This window comes from Semicossyphus pulcher, unplaced genomic scaffold (assembly GCF_022749685.1).
Source record: "Semicossyphus pulcher isolate SPU_LCO1_2020_fin unplaced genomic scaffold, fSemPul1.0.p SCAF_6, whole genome shotgun sequence".
NCBI classification, from domain to species: domain Eukaryota; kingdom Metazoa; phylum Chordata; class Actinopteri; order Labriformes; family Labridae; genus Semicossyphus; species Semicossyphus pulcher.
In genome coordinates, this window is record NW_027211737.1 from 11,440,145 (window position 1) to 11,460,723 (window position 20,579).

At 42.9% G+C, this 20,579-nt stretch overlaps 1 protein-coding gene across 2 annotated transcripts in view; it reads right to left on the bottom strand.

Annotated features, from left to right (window-relative positions):
* Positions 1-588: 588 nt before the first annotated feature.
* The window catches only part of cltcl1 (clathrin, heavy chain-like 1), a 32,061-nt gene continuing 12,070 nt past the window's right edge, over positions 589-20,579 (bottom strand). The window contains exons 3-32 of one of the 2 annotated variants that reach the window (XM_069682353.1): positions 19,925-20,193; positions 19,038-19,199; positions 18,708-18,821; positions 18,451-18,624; positions 18,160-18,357; positions 17,730-17,930; positions 17,488-17,640; positions 16,690-16,812; positions 16,157-16,294; positions 15,905-16,069; positions 15,544-15,724; positions 14,743-14,906; positions 14,484-14,609; positions 14,223-14,365; positions 13,438-13,672; positions 13,234-13,356; positions 13,002-13,147; positions 12,727-12,910; positions 11,549-11,741; positions 11,297-11,454; positions 11,036-11,200; positions 9,801-10,076; positions 9,179-9,328; positions 8,960-9,091; positions 8,755-8,865; positions 7,549-7,719; positions 7,164-7,385; positions 6,786-6,812; positions 3,440-3,515; positions 589-2,312 (exon numbers count right to left, since the gene is read on the bottom strand). In XM_069682353.1, coding sequence (XP_069538454.1) covers positions 2,086-2,312; positions 3,440-3,515; positions 6,786-6,812; positions 7,164-7,385; positions 7,549-7,719; positions 8,755-8,865; positions 8,960-9,091; positions 9,179-9,328; positions 9,801-10,076; positions 11,036-11,200; positions 11,297-11,454; positions 11,549-11,741; positions 12,727-12,910; positions 13,002-13,147; positions 13,234-13,356; positions 13,438-13,672; positions 14,223-14,365; positions 14,484-14,609; positions 14,743-14,906; positions 15,544-15,724; positions 15,905-16,069; positions 16,157-16,294; positions 16,690-16,812; positions 17,488-17,640; positions 17,730-17,930; positions 18,160-18,357; positions 18,451-18,624; positions 18,708-18,821; positions 19,038-19,199; positions 19,925-20,193 — 4,907 coding nt within the window. In that variant the 3' untranslated portion in view covers positions 589-2,085. The remainder of the gene's footprint in view (positions 2,313-3,439; positions 3,516-6,785; positions 6,813-7,163; positions 7,386-7,548; positions 7,720-8,754; positions 8,866-8,959; positions 9,092-9,178; positions 9,329-9,800; positions 10,077-11,035; positions 11,201-11,296; positions 11,455-11,548; positions 11,742-12,726; positions 12,911-13,001; positions 13,148-13,233; positions 13,357-13,437; positions 13,673-14,222; positions 14,366-14,483; positions 14,610-14,742; positions 14,907-15,543; positions 15,725-15,904; positions 16,070-16,156; positions 16,295-16,689; positions 16,813-17,487; positions 17,641-17,729; positions 17,931-18,159; positions 18,358-18,450; positions 18,625-18,707; positions 18,822-19,037; positions 19,200-19,924; positions 20,194-20,579) is intronic. The other variant, XM_069682354.1, reaches the window with a different exon arrangement.

The following is a 20,579-nucleotide window of genomic DNA, read 5'->3' on the forward strand; positions in this document are numbered from 1 at the left end:
AGGAGGGGCAGATAAACAGCTGTCTCCGTATCCTGCTGCCGCGTGGAACCTGGATATTTCTCCGTAAAGCGACTCAACTTTAACAACCACGAGCTAGTTTTCTCTCAGGGGTCAGTGGGTGGCTCTCTGGGTGCTTTTGTAATCGCAGGGTGAGAGGAGACTGACTACTCTTGTTTCACACCAGAACAGGGCGGGGCTCAGCCTCTCTGTCTGGTTTACCATATGAATGCTGCTCCCTGAGAAGGATTAAAATCCGATACCCCTGTTATTAAATGTTTTACAACCAAAACCAAAACGCATTTCCCCAGCAGAAAGCAGTAGGTTTAAACAGCCCTACCACACCCTCTCCAAACAAAAGACGTGCAGCTCTCACAGAGACAGAAACCATAAATAAGGTCTTGGCAGGTTGGTTACCAAAATGTCAGTCTGGGTCCAGCAAGGGATGGAAATAAGGGTGCAACAGAACAGCCCTGTCATAAACCATGTTCACAGCTTTAAAAACACACAATACAGTCTGAACTTTCTAGAGAGTGTAAATCTTCCTCCTGATGTGACATAATTTGGAAAAAAAATGCACCGACATCACTGTGTGTAAACTTTATTCCTCTTTCTGTATGCATGACTTGTGCAGATAAAGGGAGTGCTTCGTGTGCAGCTCAGGCTTTCTGCTTCCATGTTGGGACAGAGCTGAGTGTATCATACAGGGACTGTCGGACAGCACAGGAAGTAAACAATCAGCACTTCCAGCAGCCTTGCCTCAAGACTCTGCCGTTTATTCACCTGCTGTTTTTGCATTTTGTCCTTTTCTTACAAAAATCATTATGCTTTTTTTAAGACTACAACAACACACTATAGACAATACATACGGTATTCCATAATATTTGACTTCTTTGATTAGTTAGGTATTTCAATATATCTTAAATTATACAGTTTCAGTACAATAATGATTTTATTTTTTGAACCACCAGGATGTGAGCTAATGTTCCCCTCATTTCATTCCCCTCAAGTCTGTTGGAGCTTTTCTGTTAGTCGGGTGAGAAAGTTTCTTCGAACATCACTTCGTTTTTGACACAACATTAGTAATACTTGATATACTTGAGTGTAACATGAAAATTGTGCTCCTGGTTGCAGCTTTATAGTTTGGCAGCACATGCACAGACTACAGCATATAGCATTTTTTATTATTTCACTTCCTTTCTGTCGCTTTCTTTTCTCTTTTTGTCACAATCATCCTGAAACTCCTGTATCAGAGTCCTTTAAGTTTTGCGGCTGCAATGGAGTGGACATTTCATTGAGTGTCTTTATGTTTGGTGACATATCCCTTGAAGGCTTCAGAGGCTACACACACACACATACACACATATTCCAACACACGTACACAGACAGTACCGTAACCTCTTAAACAAGTGTTCTTAGTCCGTATACAGCAAACACTTTGTACCTGTAGTGAGAGGACAAACAGAACTATTGCACAGTACCTGTCTCTCTATCAGAGCGTGAGACAGGTGCGAAAGTAACATGAACGAATGAGCCCGTTTTTTGCCTCCTCGTCAGAGTGTGTAAGGCCGTAGCAGTGCTTCAGGAGCCAGATGGACACAAAAATGCCCCTTCACTCCTCTGTAACAAAGTCTCTTCCTCATCAGTGCTGAATCTCAAGGAAAAATTAAAATAAAAAAACTGCTCTAATAATTAATAGTTAATAAAGTCTACATGGAACAGCAACAGAACAGAGTGGTTTGGTGTCACTACTGTTATCTTCGGTTTGTTAATTCCTCTAGGAGCTGAGAGGTGACTTCATGCTGTGTAAATCGGAGATGCAGTTATAACGTCCAGGAGGAAAAGGAGGGGAGGGAGGGTCCATTAGCTGTCCTGAAGAGTGTGTGTGTGTGGAGAAAGTAGAGGTGGAGGGTTTCTACTGCAGTTTCAGTGAGGTCTGGTGGAGTCTTGTTAGGAAAGGAGGCCCAGTCGCCGTCAGTCGGCAAGCTGAGACCCCGAGCAGCACGGATCAGTGTGGTTTAGGTTGAAGGTGTGTGAGTGTGTGGAGGGGAAACAGGGGTGCTTGGTGGGAGAAGAGAGGTCAGGCCTCTACATGTTGAAGCCGTATGCAGCTGGCTGAGCAGGGAAGCCAGCAGCAGCAGCAACAGGCTGAGCCGGGTAGCCCACGGGGGCCGCAGGGGGCTGAGCAGGGTAACCAGCAGCTGGAGCGGCTGCAGGGTAACCAGCAGCTGGAGCGGCTGCGGGGTAACCATAACCAGGGTAAGCTGGCTGTGGAGCTACTGGTGCTGCAGAGCCCGTCAGCATCAGCTGCTGGCCTGATGATACAAACACACACAAACACATGCACACAAGGTTACATGAAAATATACACAGCTTCTACTTTAGAGATATAATCTTGAAGATTTCCATTTAAATAAATGTCTGTTACGTCTCTATCTATCGCCGAATAAGGTAACACAATGGTGATTGAGCCTATGGCCCACTGATGAAAGCCTTTGCATTTGCAGTATATAGTATTATTACAGACTGGGTGTCTGTGGCGCGGTTGCGGAAAAAATCACAAGCGGCGCCCAGTTAGTGACGTGTTTTCCATCACCCAGCAGTGATTGGTCTGCCAGAGAGGGTAGGCGGAGCTAAGCAGATGTATTTCTGGTTTCTGTAAATGTTGCGTGTAAAGAGTAATCTGCTATGGCTGAAAAAAACAAAGAAAAGATGGATGACTACAGATACAACTTCAAAAATAAGTGAAAAAGAAACAAATTCGACGCTCAGATGAAGGCAAACTGTCTAAAAAGAAAAGCGACCGTCAGCGAATAAAATCAAGAGTTACAACCGTAACAAAGGGAGCCAACCGTGAACGTCTGGTTAAATTGGGAAGTTTGCTTCTGCAATTTCCATTTATCGCCATTTAGAGGCACCAAAGAGAACGAAACTGAAGTCTTCAGTCTTAAACAGCTTTTTTGCAGTGAAGTTAACATTGATGATCTGTTCTTGTTTACTTCTCTCCAGAGATCATTGATTAAACTTTTTAGTTACCCAAATAGTTTATTTTATCTGTGTTTTCAGTTCAGATAAAAAAAAAGTCACCTTCACGGTGAAGGTGAATTTGTGCCAGCACAATAGCAAAGGAATAGTGTTTTCCATCGACTGAGTCTGCCCTTAATTACACACATTTGACTTTAACAAGCAAACAGATTTTCCAGTGTGCTGAAGTACTGAGTAAACTGCTTTCCAATTACCTCCATCCAATCAGAATATATTTGTTAAACATTGAATTTCAACACCAGCAGCCATTTTCCAGCCAGGTCAAACAGACAGCTGGACACTGACTGATAAATACTGCAGCTCACATGCTGCTGTTTTCACAGCAGGAGGCAATTTTCTGCTATTTAGGAGCCCCAATCGTTTCTCCCTCAGGGTGACATCCTGCCTGCCAACCTACCGAACACCATCGGCTGAGGCTCCGTCACCTCATCTTCGGTTTTCCTTTGGCTTTCTGCCTCCTCCAGTTTGTCCACCTGAGGGCAACAAAGAAAAGAGGACGGATCAGACTTGGATCGATAAAGACAGTCTGATTTCACACATTGTAGGTATCCTGCAGAAACCATGTAACTCCATGTTCTGTTTAAATGTGTCCTGGTCAACAAATGTCTGCTGTTAATAAAAAAGATATGTGCTGGAGACCTACAATGTAATGATCACAGTGATGTATAGTTTTATTTAAATGACAGTTGTCTTATTTGATGAACTACAAAAGACTTTAGTACTTAAGTTGTAACATTAAACTCCAGTTTTATTTCATATCAACCAAATAAATACTGTTAATAGTGTACACTTTAGATTTATCATACCCACATCTGAAAGACAGACTACACAGTGCTTCACAGCTAAGGTTACCTAAGAGAAGATGCCATGCAGGTTGGTGAGGTTTTCTAGGACAGCTTCCAGTACAAATGTTAAGTCAACAATTAAAGGGTCCATTCATCCAAATAAAAACAGATACTTAACCCCTGGTGGTATCTACAGAAGCCCTAAGCGGACATGCAACCATACGTTTTATTAACTCAGTTTTCCTGTGATAGCAAGTAAATTCCAGTTGTTTTCTCGAGATCCCGACTTATTTTTCAAGTTATCTCGGGATAACAAAGCTGGTTTTCTCGTGATAATGGATAATTTTCCAGCGATCTAGAAAACAAAACAACAGGCTGGTCACTGTGATGTTACAGACCAGGACACGCCATGCTGCTGCTAATCCTATTTCTACACTTGCAACTCTAGGGAATACTAGTTCAGTCAGACAACTCATGGTAAAAGTTTGAAATGTTTGTTGCAGCAGCTGAACATAGCCTGTGTTTGGCGTCTCGGCTCCGGCCCACCTAGCCGGAGCCTGCAGGTGGATGCTGGGGAAGGTGATGGGGCTAAGAGCACACTACTGGTGCAGGGCAGCGAGAGAGAGAGAGACCGGAAATCTAGCAGCTTAAATAGACGCCAAATTGGGAGGAAGTGTTTGTCAGGTGACTGTGGAGAGTGACACATGTCAAGCGTATAGTCAGTGCAGCTCGAGTTGCCTGCCTGAACTAGCTCACAGGGGTCACCGCATTTGTGATGATCTGACGTTGCGGTACAGCGTTGTCTCAAGATGATGTCATAAATAAGTCAAGGTCTCGAGAAAACAACCGGAAATTACTCGCTATCTCTGGAAAACGGAGTAAATATAATGTATGGATGCATGTCTGCTTAGGGCTTCCGTAGGTATCTTACCATGCAGATGGTGAGTGCTGAGGCTCCTTACATCACCACAGTTCAAAAGGAGAAACCCAAAAGAAATCTTCCAAATATAAAGTCCTCAAACTGTCATCATTAAATAATTCAGACCTCATTCAATGAAAACTGTTGACTTCAAGGTCTGTGGATAAAAAGGACGTTATGTTTAGGAAGACTGCTTTTGAGTTTCTAAAAGGTAATGTCTGAATGTTTTCAGCATCAATGGGACAAAAACTCAGCAAAAACCAAACTGCATAATGGCAAGTTACCACTGAGGGATATATATCTGTGAGTTGTGTGAACTGACCCTTTAAAAGCAGAATTCTAGTGGGATTCAAGGTTAAAGAAATATTACATTGTGTATTAAGTAAAGGAGAAGCTATGCATGCCTGTATGCTAATGCTACATCTCCAGCCATTCACAGTTAACAGTCTCATATCAATAAATGACATCACAGCTTCCACATGCATTTATTCACGACTGTAAGCAGGCCCTCCTGACACAAGTTCACTGAGCACATGGAACTCTACTGGGATCAAACAAAGCTACATTTTCATAGCTAACAGGTTAAGCTCATCCTCGTCAGCCATACAGGGTTTGCGCAGTGAGTTGTAGTGCCAATTTTCCCATAAAGTGCAAAGAAATCATCAGGCATTGTGCTTCAACTGTGCAGAGAGCTGAATATAAAAGGTTTCTGATGTAAGTGGAGATGAGTTTAAACAGTGGATCAGCTCAATTTATGGAGAATAGAGAAGTAGGATTTCTGTCATAGTTAAAGAAAAGTTTGGACTAAATAGTGAAAAGGTTGAACAGCATTGGTAAAACACTTTTGACTTTACTTTCACTGCCCTGCAGGTGGATAAAAGTCAACATCCAAAAATGTGGGTGCCGTCTCTTGGTATGCATTCAGCTACTTAAAAGTAAACAGTTGTTGGTTTTTCACTTCCTCAATAGCTGCACAGATTGGCTGCTACCAGTTTGACCAGTGATTTAAGGAACAAAGCGTTTAGTCTCTTGAAGATAAACTGTCTGATTGGCTAAAATAAATAAGAGAGTTTCCTCCCAGTCTTGAAGATAACCTTTGAAGTTAGTGTCTGTAGCCCTGAACAGATCTGACAGTTACATATATGATACTAAAACATGTTAACCTGGAGTTAGAAACATGGGGATGCATCTAACAAGTCTGGAGTGATTGCTCTCCTCACCTGCAATCATTATTGGAGAGCATTAGCCAGGTGGACAGATTTCTTATATCATACTGAACCATAAAATCAGTCTTGTGATTTTGCATCAGCACAACAGAGATTGTTAAGATTTTAAACACTAGATGCAGCCCCAGAGGAGAAGAGTTAGAAGGTGAGAGGTGTCTGTTAGGCCAGAAAGGGCTAATCCTGGTCCTGAAGAACGAGGCGGTGCACAGGCTTTGGCTCCAGCAAACAACACAGCAGTTTAAAGTTAGGAGCTTTTGAATGGACTCAGACTGCTACTTTACTCTAGACCAAATTATAACCTCTGGATACAGGGAAAGTCTAACAAGTGATCATAAAATGCAGTCAGAAAATACATTTAAACTTACAGACTAGTGCATATATTTCCTTTGTTAACGGGTAGCAGATTTATTCCTTTATATTTGGGTTCTTGAACCTTTGTAGTCGTGTATTTTTACAAAGATTTAGTTGATTCTTCAGATTACAATAAGCTGTTTCCACATTGTGCGGTTGCTTTCTTGTTTGTGCAGCAAGTCTTATTTTAACATACCGGTAATTAACCCAACCAACGAAAAACCAGGACCATTTTGAAACTGCTTTGAGTAAATAAACTCAAACTATAGTAAGAACATGTTGTGTTGTTGCTGAAGTGGAACCAAAAAGCCTGCACACACACTGCAGCTCTCCAGGACCAGAGCTAGTGAGGCCGTACTCAGTCTACAGTCCATGCTAGGTTCCTACATCAGAAACCTGAGAGATAAGTTACAACAAAAAACAGACAGAACACAGAGGAGAAATAAAAAGAGGGCCAGAGACCGTCACCTTCGCTGCAAACTCATCAACCTGGAAAAGAACCCAAAGACATGACCCCGCGTGACCTCACATGATGATGATGACCAGAGGGAGTTCACTGGCAAATTTTACAACTATAAAGAAAGTTTTCTCTACGTCTAAACACGTCTGTGTGACCTGTGAACTCCAGAGAGATCACAGACTATTGTCCACCTCTCTCCTGTCAGGAAAAGTTTCCACAGGGAATTAAACAATCTAAGAAAATAAAGCAATTTAAATATACAATAAAAAACGCTTAACTGGAAAACTTCTAAATAAACATATAATAATGAACTGTTTCGATACTTTAAAAGGGAGACTAAAAGTTATCTATACATTGTTTTGCTTCTGTGCTGTACTAACCTTTGTGAGGTACTCTCTCATGACCTGGATGAAGTACGGCATGGCAAAGTCCATGATGTTGTGCCTCCAGGCCAGCTCCAGCACCACGTCAGGGTGCAGCAGGTCATAGGAGGCGAACAGGCAGGCAGCGAAGCACTCCTTCCTGTCCTCCTCCAGGAACCACTGGAGCAGAGTCTCCGCCAGCTCAGCATCCTTAGACTCTGCAGCGTACAGCATGGCATCCTGGGAAAAACAAGAATACAGAAGCACAATGCAACAACATGTCTAAACTATTATTTCTGGAAACAGATGGCTTCTCCACATATAGCATATCTTTCCAAAGAATACACAAACAGTGCCATCTACAGGAGCATAAAGGTACTTCTCTTTAAGGTTTTTTTCCTACCTTGTAGAGTTTGTCCTTCTTGCACAGCTCCACACTCTGTCTCCAGCGGTTGTTACCTTTGTACAGGTAAGCAGCAATACGCCTGAACTCAATCAGTTCATGTTTCTCTAACCTCTGTGCAAGGCCAATGGTGTCAAAGTTGTCATAAGCATCAATGGACGCTCTCAGGCCCTGTGGATAACACACAGAGCAACAAGTGAGATAAACACTTCCTGAACCAGATTCAGTTTCTTCTAACTCCTTCTCAGCAGTGCCATCTAGTGACCACAGAACTTTAGTATATTTACTACTATTATGAAATTTACAATAAGAAATGTCACACTTATGAGGAAAATATTTAACTCCATCTATCCATTATCTATACCGCTTATCCTGTTCAGGGCCAGGGGGGCTGGAGCCAATCCCAGCTGTCATTGGACAAGAGGCCCTGGACTGATCGCTAGTCAATCACAGGGCTGACACATAGAGACAGACAACCATTTACACTCACACCTACGTGCAATTTAGAGTAACCAATGAACCTAACGAGCATGTCTTTTGACTGTGGGAGGAAGCCGGAGTACCCGGAGGGAACCCACACATGTACTGGGAGGACACATAAACTCCACGAAGATAGGCCCCCTTTGTCCGAACCTGGGTTTGAACTAGGAAGCTTCTGTGCAGCCCAATATTTAACAAAGCAACCACAATCATACACAAATATGAATGTCGGTAAGATCACATTAAATGTTTTTCAAATTACACAATTAACTGTGCCCTATACCTGCAGAATTAAGTGTCAAATGTTTCCACAGTTATTTCATATGTGAAGAGAAGAGCCTTGAAAAGCTTTACAACATGCTGAATGTAGATACTTTGTTAGAACAAGAAGGAACAGGCTAAAACCCCAGTGATGGGGATAATGGCTCTCAAAAGAGGGCCACAAAATATGGCTCCATTCCTCTCAGAGAGCTTTTCAAGTTTAGCTATTTTTTTCTTCCAAAATACGTCTACGTCTTGTGACTGGCTAGCACTCAATTTGAACTTTAAACGAATAGGAGTGGATTTCTTCTTCTGGTGTTTATTGGCAGTTAGTTAAACAGCTTAGAGGTGAATTACCGCCACCATCTGGACTGTAATAGAACAAGGGGAGAGGATCAACTGAAGTTTTGACATTATTTTATCAACTTTCTACCATAAAGATCAGCAATAAAGTGACTTAGAGACCTGGTAATCTTCCTCCTCTGTCAGCAGGTTGTTGAGGGCTTCATTGACGGACTTGTTGTTGTGACTCTGGACAGACCTGAGGTACGGCTTGACCAACTTCAGCTGGTTCATCTGTTGAAGCAAAAAAAAAACAGCCTCAGTCATGACCACGATTTTCCAGCACTGTATACTGAATGTGAAGAAAAATCCAGAATGTTTTAACGACCTTGCTGAAAAAGGAGACAGCTCGGCTGTGGTCCAGCCGTGGAGACAGAATGGCGAGCAGGTCGTTCAGTAGGAGGGGTTTGTATTCCAGGTAGAAGGAAAGAGATTTATAGTACAGCTCCACATTTGCAACCTGAGAGGGAAAAATGATACAAATAAACATCACAAGCAGAAAAGAAAACTGAATATAAACAGTTCAGTCAGAGATACTTCTGTTTACCTTAGCAATAATGTCTTTGAACGACCCTTCTTTCCACGCATCTGTCGCATGAGACATCATTGTGAGGACGGCGTTGTCAAACTCCTCGTATTTATCATAAAGGAAAACCAGCTCAGCCCATAGATGAGACTGCTCTGCTGCACGGAGGACCTAGAAAACAGAAGACACAGGAAAAAATTACATGTTCACCGTAATGCAACATCCATCCATCCATTATCTATACCACTTATTCTGTTCAGGGTCCAGGGGGGCTGGAGCCTATCCCAGCAGGCGTTGGGCAAGAGGCGGGGTATACCCTGATCTGTCTGAAGCTTTCAAGGATTTAAATAATGGGGAAAAAAACAGGAAATAGCTTTTTTCACCTTCATGATGACAGTTTTTAGCTGCTAAAAACTAGTAAAATAATTTCTAATCATCAAAAAATAAAACAGAAATGTATCAGTGCAGGGCCAGCTACAAAAGACAGAAAAAACAACTCAAGGATTCTTTGTGCAAAGTTTCACTTTCCTGCAAGAATGCTGACGAGAAGCAGAAATCTTTGCAGAGAGTTGCACACTCATTGATTTAGTACAAAAGACAGAACTGTTCAAAACACAGAAAGACAGAGAGAGACATGTCCTACCTTTGGGATGTTGACTCTGGACCAGAAGAGCTCCAGGTGCTCCCTCATCTTCTGAGGCTTGAACTTCGAGTAGAGGATGGCGAGCTCGGTGAACATCCCCATGTGGGCCCGCTCCAGCCCGAGCGCGGCCTCCAGCAGAGCGATGAGCTCCTCAAAGTACCCGCGGTCCTGATAGTAGCTGATCAGTTCCTCCAGCTCGTCAGCGTGGATCACTATGTGGAGGCCGCAGATCTGAGCCAGGCGGAACTCCTCGCCGTCGACACACGCGAAACACACCTGATGATGGGGCGAAGAGAGCATGAATAAGAAACCCAGTTAAAGCTCCTGTTTACTGATATTCACCAGATGGCAGAGCCTTGCATCACACTTAGCTCAGCTTCTGCTCTGCACTAGCTCTTCAATGCTCTTTCACATGTGCATCTCTTCAAGGAAAAGTTCACCTGTTGGGTGCTGTCTAAATAGGATTTGAGTTAACTTTAAACATTAATTACACCCACTTATTGTTATCATTTCATTAAAAAAGTGTTCTGCATGAGCAAACTGAACTCATTAAATAAGGCTAATCAAATGTCAATACATTTTTAATGGGAATATTCCTGTAATCTTTTGTCCTTATTCTAATAACTGAGTGAAAACAACTAGAGAAGAAAATGTCTTCAAAGCAACAAAGAACTAATTAGTTTGCCAGCATTCAAAAACTACATCTCCCACAAGGCCCTTAACGTGTTTCTGTGGCTAATTACTTAAAATACTGTCAGAAGGAAACAGCCTTCAACAGAAAGCTCTGTTTTATGGCAGCCATTAAAGGGTTAAAATACTGCATGGTCAACATAGCACGAAGTCCATTAAATGATTATTGAATTATATATAACAGCATTAAAGCTGGCATGATGTATCAATGTTTCTTTACATTGAGAAAAGGAACATTTATCAGCTTTCCTAGTGAGAAGAAAGACATGAATGTTGATAGGAAGGGTGCTTACAAACTCTTACAGCAACTCCTACATAACATGGGCACAGCATAAGACTCAATAGGTTCGTTGCTGCTGAAGGGTAACATCATTATTGTGCTATATTATTGGAAAGTTGTGGAAATTTGGGAAGCCTTTCAAATTAGTATCAGATTCTAATTTATCCAAGAATATGCAGCATTGTGATTCAGCTTCCAGGTCAATTATCCATTGTCAGGTAGAAAGTATTTGAACAGAGGCTAAATATATTAGTGTGCCAGTTACCTCCTTCCATGTCCGTGTGCTGTTTGCTTTCCTGGCGCTGTCCACGGCTGCCTGGTACTCCCCCAGGTGGACGAGTGTTGATGCAAGGCGAGCAAAGTTGGACACGTTGTTGTACAAGAGCTTGGCTGCTTCATACATTCCCTCCTCATAACATCTATCGCCAACCTGCAGAAGAAAAGAGAACAAAATAGTAGAAAGATACACAGATTAACACAAGTTTTCAACTTTTGGGAAACAATACAATATCCTCTTTACTCTTACCTGCTGAATGTGAGCGTTGTTCGGCCCGCTGACAAACTCCTCCAGCTCAGCCAGACGGTTTGTTTTAGCCAAGGCAAAGATCAGCTCCGTCTCCACGTACGACTCTCTCGCTTTCTTTCGAGCCATCTGAAGGAATTTCACCAAATCTTCCCAGTTATCTGCAAAACACAAACAACACCTTCAATATCATCCCTGATCAGTCACACAAGAAAGAAAATAGCAGCGTTATACAGCAAAAGAAGGAGCTCTTACTGTTCTTGCTGGCTGCGTTAACCACCTCCATGTACGCTGAAGGGTCGACAGCTTTGATGTACGAGTCGATGGCCTCCTTCACCAGGTCTCTCTGCAGCTGAGCTCGGGCAAGCTGGCTCCACACGGCAGGCTCATTACAGCGCTCTGCGAACTCATAGGCACGATCCAAGTTCCCTATGTGCTCTATCAATACCTAGAGAAATGAGGAGAGGAAGGTAGCATTAAATCATCGACATATAGAAAACGTATTCATAGTTTTCTTTTAGAAATTAGCAGGAATAATCATTACACTCAAGAGTAATTTATACCCCTTTCCCACCGAAATGAGTGCGTTGACGCAGGTTTTTCAGACCCAGGAAGACCTGCTTATAGACACCGATTGTCTCTTTTCCTATTGTCAGTGAAGTATACTGCTGTCTCTTTTCTACTGCGTCACCCTCTGACGTCACAAATGTGCCAGAAACAGGGTTAGTAAACAGTGAAGATGTTATGGTGGTTAGGTCTTTATTGTATCTATTAATCATTCAGACTGTTTAACAAACTCGGCGCCGACAAATTTGGAACAATGTTCGAGCACTGCTCGGACGGAGACGGGTGGAATTTGTAGCTGAGATGAAGATAAGTCGCATATGTTACTGACGGAGCATAGCATCACGCCGGAAAGGGGGCAGAGATTAGCGTGTCGACCCGGGTTTTGTGTTCACATCAATGCCGATCGGAGCCGAGGCGATAATTACCCGGGTCTGAATGCCGATTGTAGCCTTTCCCACTAAGCAAAAAAGCTGGGTGTTAGCGGGTTTTTTGACCGGTGGGAAAAGGCTTTAGAGACACAATCTGCAGCATCAAGTACATTCTAAATACTCATAATCAGCACTGGCAAATAAGTTTGACTTACTTTAGACGCTAAGATCAATAATTCCTAAACTTTGGGAGTATAAAAATGAAGAGGTTCCTTAGAATTAAAAAAAGTAAAAATGTGAAAAAATGTAAAGTAAAATAAACATAACTAACTCATTTTAGAATTAAGAATGTAACTTTTAGAGTATGTGACACTAGTAAATGTCAAATAAAAGAAGTACTTAACTTAGGCCCTTTAGCCAGTACACAAAGAAAGAACTTGGAACTAGTTCCTTAAATAACTGATCTGTACAGATTGAACACTAATACACTTCTGTTACCTGTATGGCCGAGGTGTTCACATCAAACTTCTTGAAAATGGCAAATGCCTCTTCAAAGAGCTCATTGCTAATAGCGATGTTAGCGATGTCTGGAGCGTCATAGTTATCTAGTCTGTTAATGTACTCCATCACACGCGTGCGGTCTGCCTTGATAGCCGTCAGAATCAGCAGGTTCTGGAGGTTTCTGTGAAAAACAACAGAAAACAGAGGTATTATTAAAAGGTTACAAACAGTCTGGTGGCTGAATCAGTATAACACCTGTGAGTTAGCTGTACCTGTGCTCGCTGAAGACAGAGTTATCAAGTACGATCTTCTCCAGCAGCTCAATCAGCTCATTGGGCAGATCTGCAGTCATGAAGGCCTTGACTGAGACCGACACCTCCTCTGGGTCCTGAGTCTCTGACAGAGCTGTCTGCACCACCTGAGATGAAAGATAAAAGGAAATTAAGATTAAAACAAACCTAACACTCAAAGTCTGCATCACTTTAGGATCAGGGTTTGCCTGACCTGGTCGATGAGCTGTCTTCTGAAGGGGTTGTTTTCCTCCAACACGTTCGCCCAAAGCTCTGGATCTTTCCGTCGTACCAGATATCGAGCCTCACTCTTGAATAACGAGTTCTCATTGCACACCTGAGAAGAAATAAAGTTATATTTTAATTTGTCTCTATTACAATAATGTAAATGATAAGCTTTACAATCTTGTGCACTCACTTTGATGAGCTCCAGGTCACACTGTCCTCTCTCATACGCCACACAGGCCAGGTGGGGGTCTCTCTTCTCGCAGTATTTTCCCACCACGGCGCTGTCGTAGAACGGGTTCTCCTTCAGGAAGCGCTCGGGTGTGTTGTTGCTGTCGATGTAGATCTTTGCCAGGGCATTATGGGTAGCTGGCTCCTCGCATCCTTCGTGGATACGGGACTCCAGCCACGGCAACAGAAGTTTTAACCTGAAAGATAAAAGAAAAATACAATGTCTTCAAATATGAAATATTGGACAAATAACATTTAGAAAAATCGTTTGACACACATGACATGAAAACATTTCTGAGATCATGTTATAACCAGTTTTTCTGTAGTGTAATGCACAGCGACACAGCTAGATGGCAGTGTTGTGCATACAGCAGTGCACAAGCTGCCAAGCATACAAGTTAGGTGCCCCTAACTTTATATCTGTTGATTTTCTTAAGCATTATCGAGGAAGAGACGTTTATTTTTCATGTCAGCTTATATTTTTTTACTTCTGGGACTTGACGATAACTCATCTTTTTCTAGCTGGCTTATTCTAACCATCTCTAACCTGCAGTAAGAGATGGTTTAAGGAGACCACGAACATTTCTTGCAGTGCGAGTGTAGCCTGTATAATCCCTACATTTGTAAAAGGGTTCAATTAAACATCTCTTAGGTACCTACAGTCACCTTAACATCAAGTCGTAATCAGATGTTGCGTCCAAGGTCACATACAGAAGCAGCTATCAAGATGACAAGAAATAGTCTTACCTGTTCCTCTTCTCTACCTCCTCCACCAGCTCATCAGTGGAAAACTGCCCTCGGACCACCATGATGAGGTTCTTAATGACGTCCTCAGAACAGTCGACATCCAACAGGCCGCCTATCACTACTGGTAGACGGCTGGGGTTCACCTGAAAACAAGAGGAACAGATTCCAGATAAAGATGTCAACATGGAGCGCAAATAAAGAGAGACTTAGCTAAGGAAGTAAGAAAATATGTCTTAGGTCAAGAAGGAGTCTTTATCTTACCTTCTGTACGTAGATTTCAATGTATTTCTGTAGATTGTTGCGGTAGAGGTAGAGCACCAGGTCATGGACGAAGTCAAAGCGATCACACACGATGATGAGAGGAAGCTGGTCTGTTAGCTTAGCCTCCTACAAAAGGAAAAACACATGAGGTTAATGTGTGATTAAACTGTAAGAAAAAAGTAATGAAGCATATTGAATTTATATATAGTATATATATATTGCTGCTAAATGAACACAGGGACATCTGAGACATTTTTACCTTGAGGAAGTTTTTGACCCTCTCCGGGTCGTAGCAGTTGCTCTCTCTACAGATTCTCTCCACCTCTTTGATTTGACCCGTTTTACAGGCAGCCTGGATGTACTTAAAGTGCACGTCAGGCTCTTGGCTGAAATTCACAATCGACCCGAGGAAGTAAAACAAACCTGGCAGGGGAGAAACAACACAAAGATCAGCTCAACAATGATGGTTTAAAGGTCTCATCTCCAGGTTACAGTTTCGTTCTCTTTGGCGGCATCATTGGGGATAAACAGTAACTGCAGGAGGACACTACCCAATTTAACCAGACGTCCACGGTTGGCTCCCTTTGTCACGGTTGTAACTCTTGATTTTCCTGGCTGACAGTCACTGTCCTTTTCAGACTGTTTGCCTTCATCTGAGCGTCGAATTTGTTTCTTTTTCTTTGGATTTTTAGTTATGTTTGAAGTTGTATCTGTAGTCATCGATCTTTCATTAGTTTGTTCAGCCATAGTAGATTACTGTTAACTCGCAACACTTGCAGAGACCGGAAAAGCAGCCGCTTAGCTCCGCTTAACCTCTCTAGCAGACCAACCTGGGTGACAGAAAACGCGTCACCAACTGGGCGCCACTTTTTATTTTTGTTGCCAATGTCGCCACAGATACCCAGTCCATAATAATATAGAGATAGAAAGTGACTTAACAGACATTTATTTACAATAAAATCTTCGAGATTATGCCTTTAAAGGCTTCACACAAATGGGAACATTGCACATTGAACACATTTTTCTAGCTTTGATTCAGCCACAATCGTGTGATACCTACCCTCATAACTCTTGAAGGATTCAAAGAGCTCCACTAATGACTGAGTCCCCAGCTGCTCGTGATACTTAGAAGCTACCTGGACACACAGCTGCAGGTTCTGCCTGATGTTAGCCGACAACATGGCCCTTAAACACTCCAACGAATCTTCTACTGATAAAGAGCCAAAGAAGTTCACCAGCCACTAAAAAGAGGATCAGAATATGAGAGAAAAGCCGACAGGAGAAGTGAGACAACGGGGCAAAAAGAGAGAGAAGCAAAGAGGTGAATTCAAGTGGCATTTTCACAGTTATAAAAGAGTATAAAGGTGACAGCACTGAAAAGAACCACATTCACACGCGTGACCGAACATCCACAGACGTACCTCGGGGTTGAGCAGATGTGTGTGCACCACGGCTCGTTTGATGTCATACAGGTCGGTGTAGTGTTCGAGAGCTCTCTGCAGCAGCCCTGCTTTCTCACACAGCTGAGCAACATGGGCTCGGTCATAGTGCGTGAACATCTGGTTCCCCAGGATGGCATCTGCTACCTGAAAAACGTCATACACCAAAAAAAATCATCAAGTATGAAGTTGTTTTTTTATTATCAGGTGAGTCAGACAGGTGTGAATGTTCACCTGGGGGGCATGTATGAGGTTCATCTCGAGCAGACGTGTCTGTAGGTGCCCTTCAGCTGGACGGTTGTTCTTTAGAGCATCTAACAGGAAGGAGGTGCACTGCTGGATCAGGTTACCCTCCATGAACACATCTACGATCTACAAAAGAGCAAGTGGACAATAAAGAGAGATGAAAAAACAGAGATTGAAGAAATGCTTTCTGAACTCTACCATCTGTGAACAATGATCCGAGTTAGCACGCGACGTAAGATCAGAAGTAAGAATCACAGGCCCGGCAGCCAGATGTTTCTTCCTCTCAGACTCAGCGACATGTGCCGAGGCTACATCTGAAAACGAGAGCGATGATGTGGCTCTAAAAGGAGGAGGGGGGTCACTGACTCAGGGAATTCCTGGCATTGCTGGCACATCTGGAATAACACAGATGGAGGCTCCCACACTGGCCACTTTGTGTGTTTGCGTGCATGTGTGAGGGTAAACGTGCAGACATTGTGTCTCTCCGGGGAGTGAGGTGGTTGTGTTGCTGCGTGTGTTACCTGGTTGATGTTGGCCAGCGGCTCCTCGTCCTGGACCAGCATCTGGGCGAACTGGAGTCCCTGGTCTGGGTTGACCCGCATCACATTTCTGAGCAAAAACACCCAGTCTGGGGTGTAGCCCACCTGTAAAAGCACAATTCTCAATTCAGTTAGAAAGTTTTTCTAGTGGTGGAGGAAGATTTAAAACAACATCAGGATGTTTTGAAATGCAAAAACAAAGAATCAACTTTTATTACAGACATTATTCAGGGGGAATATTGCAAATACAAACTTTTTGGTACGAGAGTAGGTTTTAAAAATTGCTTTTACAGTCAACTAGATTGAGTTTTTCCCTGTAAGGTTCCTTGGAGGTTTGTTCAAGGAAAGATCGAGATGTCATTATTTGATTTCAATTCAAAAGTAATTTACATTTAGTTGCTTTGGGGCTGCACAACGATTTTGCACAAATTGTATCATTTAAATCAGCTGTAAGTCTCTCTGCTTGACAATCTCATTTTGCCTCAATAAAAATGCTCGAGGGAAGATTAACACGGACTGACTGAAAACCTTCTTATAAAACAAAACAGATGTTGAACAAGTTTTCCTTTTGGGGACATAATTTGCAGCTGAAAAAGGTAATAATTCCCAACATCGTAATACCCAGGATATTGCGAATGATTGAAAGATTGTGACTAAAGTTTTGAGATAATATTGTATCGTCTGGCCTCTGGTGAATCCCACCCCTAACTTTGTATACATGTGCTGAATAAATATGTGTCTGTGTAGTTACATAAGGTTAAGGAAAAGGGATGTGATTACCTTCTTAGCGTACAGCACGATCTTCTGAAACTGTCCGGTCTCTGCAAAGCACTGGATGACCTTGTTGGGGACGTTAGCTCTGAGATACACACTAAGAGCGAGGGTGGGGTCCGAGGACTTCACCAGGTCTCCCAGCTCCTCTGAGCACTCCAGCTGCAGCACATTATTATAGTGATAAGATCATGATCATTGTGTAGATGATACTGCAGGATAAAGTAATTGTTTAAATCCTCAGGTCCTACCTTGTCCTCCTTCAGCCATTTTTCCAGCAGTTGCTTGCGGCCCTGCTGCAGGACCGGCCTGCACAGCTCCAGAGACTCGAACTTGTTGAGCTGGCCCTGGTCCAGCAGAATACCAAAGTACTGCAACAGAGGAGAAGCCTGGCCTGGCTGGGCCGGGACGCTCTGAAACTTACGGATGGTCTCTGCCGTCCGAAGGATACCCTGAGGGAAGGAGAGTAGAAAGGAATGATGGGAATGAAGGAAAAAACAAGGGATTTATTTTTTTTGCATAAAGCTCAATGACAGTGGGCGTAAATAGTTTAGTTTTTAAATCAGCAGCAGACAAATGTTTTGATTTCTTTGAGAATTATCTTTGACTTCTTTATGCCAGCACACCTGGTGCATATTAGGATGTGCAAACACTACAACCTGGCAGTAGACACATGCGTACCTTGGGTGCTGATGCAGCAACCTTCGCAGCCTCTGAATAACTTCCCTGGGCAAACAGAGTGTTGAACTTCCTGGCAAATACCTCCTCAGCCCCAGCCAAGTTTGACCTCACAGCCATCCTTAAGGCTAGATCAGGGTTCTGCAGGACGTTGGTGGCATAGTTGACAATGTTTTCTTCTTCCACACACACTGACAACACCTAGAAAGAAAAGAGTAGATGTAATTACTGCTTAGTGAAAAAGTGAAATAGAGCAGACATGAACAAATCTAAAAAACTACTGTAGCTTCTCACCTGTCCCTTCTTATTAACCCCGATAATTCCCGAGGTGGCTTCATGAGGAGCCGTTACAAAGATGGTCTCTGCACTGATTCGGTTCATGTAGATACACACTCCAGACTCCAGGTCATACAGGTGAATGTAGCCGTACTTTGTGATCAGGTATATCACACCGTGCTTGTTACCGATCTGAGGGGAATAATTAGAGACAGAATATAAGCCTTTCAGAAGTCACACGTTGTTTAACCAAACTCATGAGCATCCTTTCTTACCTGCATAGCTACAGGGAAGTCTGTCTGCGCCTCAGGAGGGAAGAACACATCCACTGCTTTCTTTGCAAACGGCTGGTTTCCCGCAGCTGGCTGGCCAACTTCAATGATGTGCAACTGGGAGAAGAAAACCCACATGACCACAGCGGGCAGAGAAGCAAAGTAAACAAATGTGAGACATGAATCCACTCATGCCCTTCAATGAAATGGCGCTTGTTCTTGCTATGATCTCAACTGAAACAAAACTGTGCAATTCAGAGCTCTGTGTTTATCAACCAGACTTTAGACACTTCGATATCATCCTGACTGAAGTCCTGTGGTACAGTCGCTCACCTTTCCCCCGGCCTGTGAGCGCACAGCAAAGCAGAAGAGAGTGGAGGGTTTGGCATTTCCTTCCACTTTGAACTCCCCGAAGGCAGCGGCATGGCCCTCGATGGGCTGGGACACTTTCCTATCAACAGAGTACAGCTGCATCGCCCCGACCACACGGTTTTGCTGCAGGACAGAGAGACAAAAATAGAGTGAAAAACATTATTGAGGAATTTAACACACTTAGACCATCAAATAAAAACAATTTCAGAGATCAATGTTGGTTTGAAGTTCAAGTTTAGACATGCTAATGTTGTGTATCTATAGGTACATGAGTGTGGGTATATTTCAGTGCATTATGGTTATCTTGGATGAGATCAGATCTGTCTTTCAGAGGAAAAACCTGCATTTGACTCGTTTGAAGTGATGCAAATCAGATGTCAATGTAGGACAGCGCTTTTGCCACGCAAAGCTAATTAGCATCTTGTTTCCTGATGGCTACAGGAAAGTGGATAGTGTTGGAAACGGGGGAAGAGAGAATGGGAGGCAAAGTGCATCCCGGGCTGCATAGAGGACTGTAGCCTCTGTACATGAGCCGCTGATTTAACCACTGAGCTAAACCGGCTAGCTTACTTCTGATGCCAGGAGCGTTCAGTGGAAGTTGCTGTCAGATGTCAGGGCAGAACGATGTCATCGGTAACAAAGCCAGGACCTTGTACAGATTGCGTTTGCATCTTCAAATGAAGGTTTACTACTAGGTGTAAAAAGTGTGGACCCTTTTTCCTATGAGGATGTAGATAATGGATCATAAAGAGATTGAGCTAATTCCTTGCATTCCTTGTTATTTTTCTGTCATGTGCACTTCTCCTGTATAAATGCACAAGTAAACATATCAGTGTGTGCTTTCACACCTGTGCAGATATCCCGATCAGCAGCAGCCACTTCTGTTGTTCGTCAGTTCTGTAGTTGATGATCTGACATCCGGCCAGACTGGCGTGCCGATCAAACACTTTGGTTGGTTGGGAATCCCCCTCCATGCTCCAGTGAAAGACAGCGGTGTCTGTCACCAAGGCAACAGTGTTTACCGATATCCACTTCCAGAACATGACCTCCTCCGTCATCGTGTGAGCCTTCATCTTACTCTTCATCTCAATGTTGAAGATCTGCAGCGTCTTGGCAGCTGAGGGGAGGAAGAAAGGAAGCGAGGAACAGTGAGAGCGGGAAGTAGATGACTGAGCCCAGAGGGTGAGACAGGTAGAGACAGCTACCATTATATTTAAAGTAGAGCTGGGTAACATCCAATAAAATCACAATATTTTTAAGTATTTGCTCATCTTTTTTACGCTCTTTGGTTGCTAAATACCACTTTATTTACCACCTGTATGGCCATTATGTTACAACAATGAGTGCTAAAAGTCTATAACACATTTTCAGCTGGAATCATTACTTTGAATGTGATGAACTATTTGTACGGGGCAATTCTAATAACTAAAAGTTATTCATCATTCAAACGATGTATACAAAATAATTATACAACAGTTAGTTCCAACCAAGTAATCTGATTGG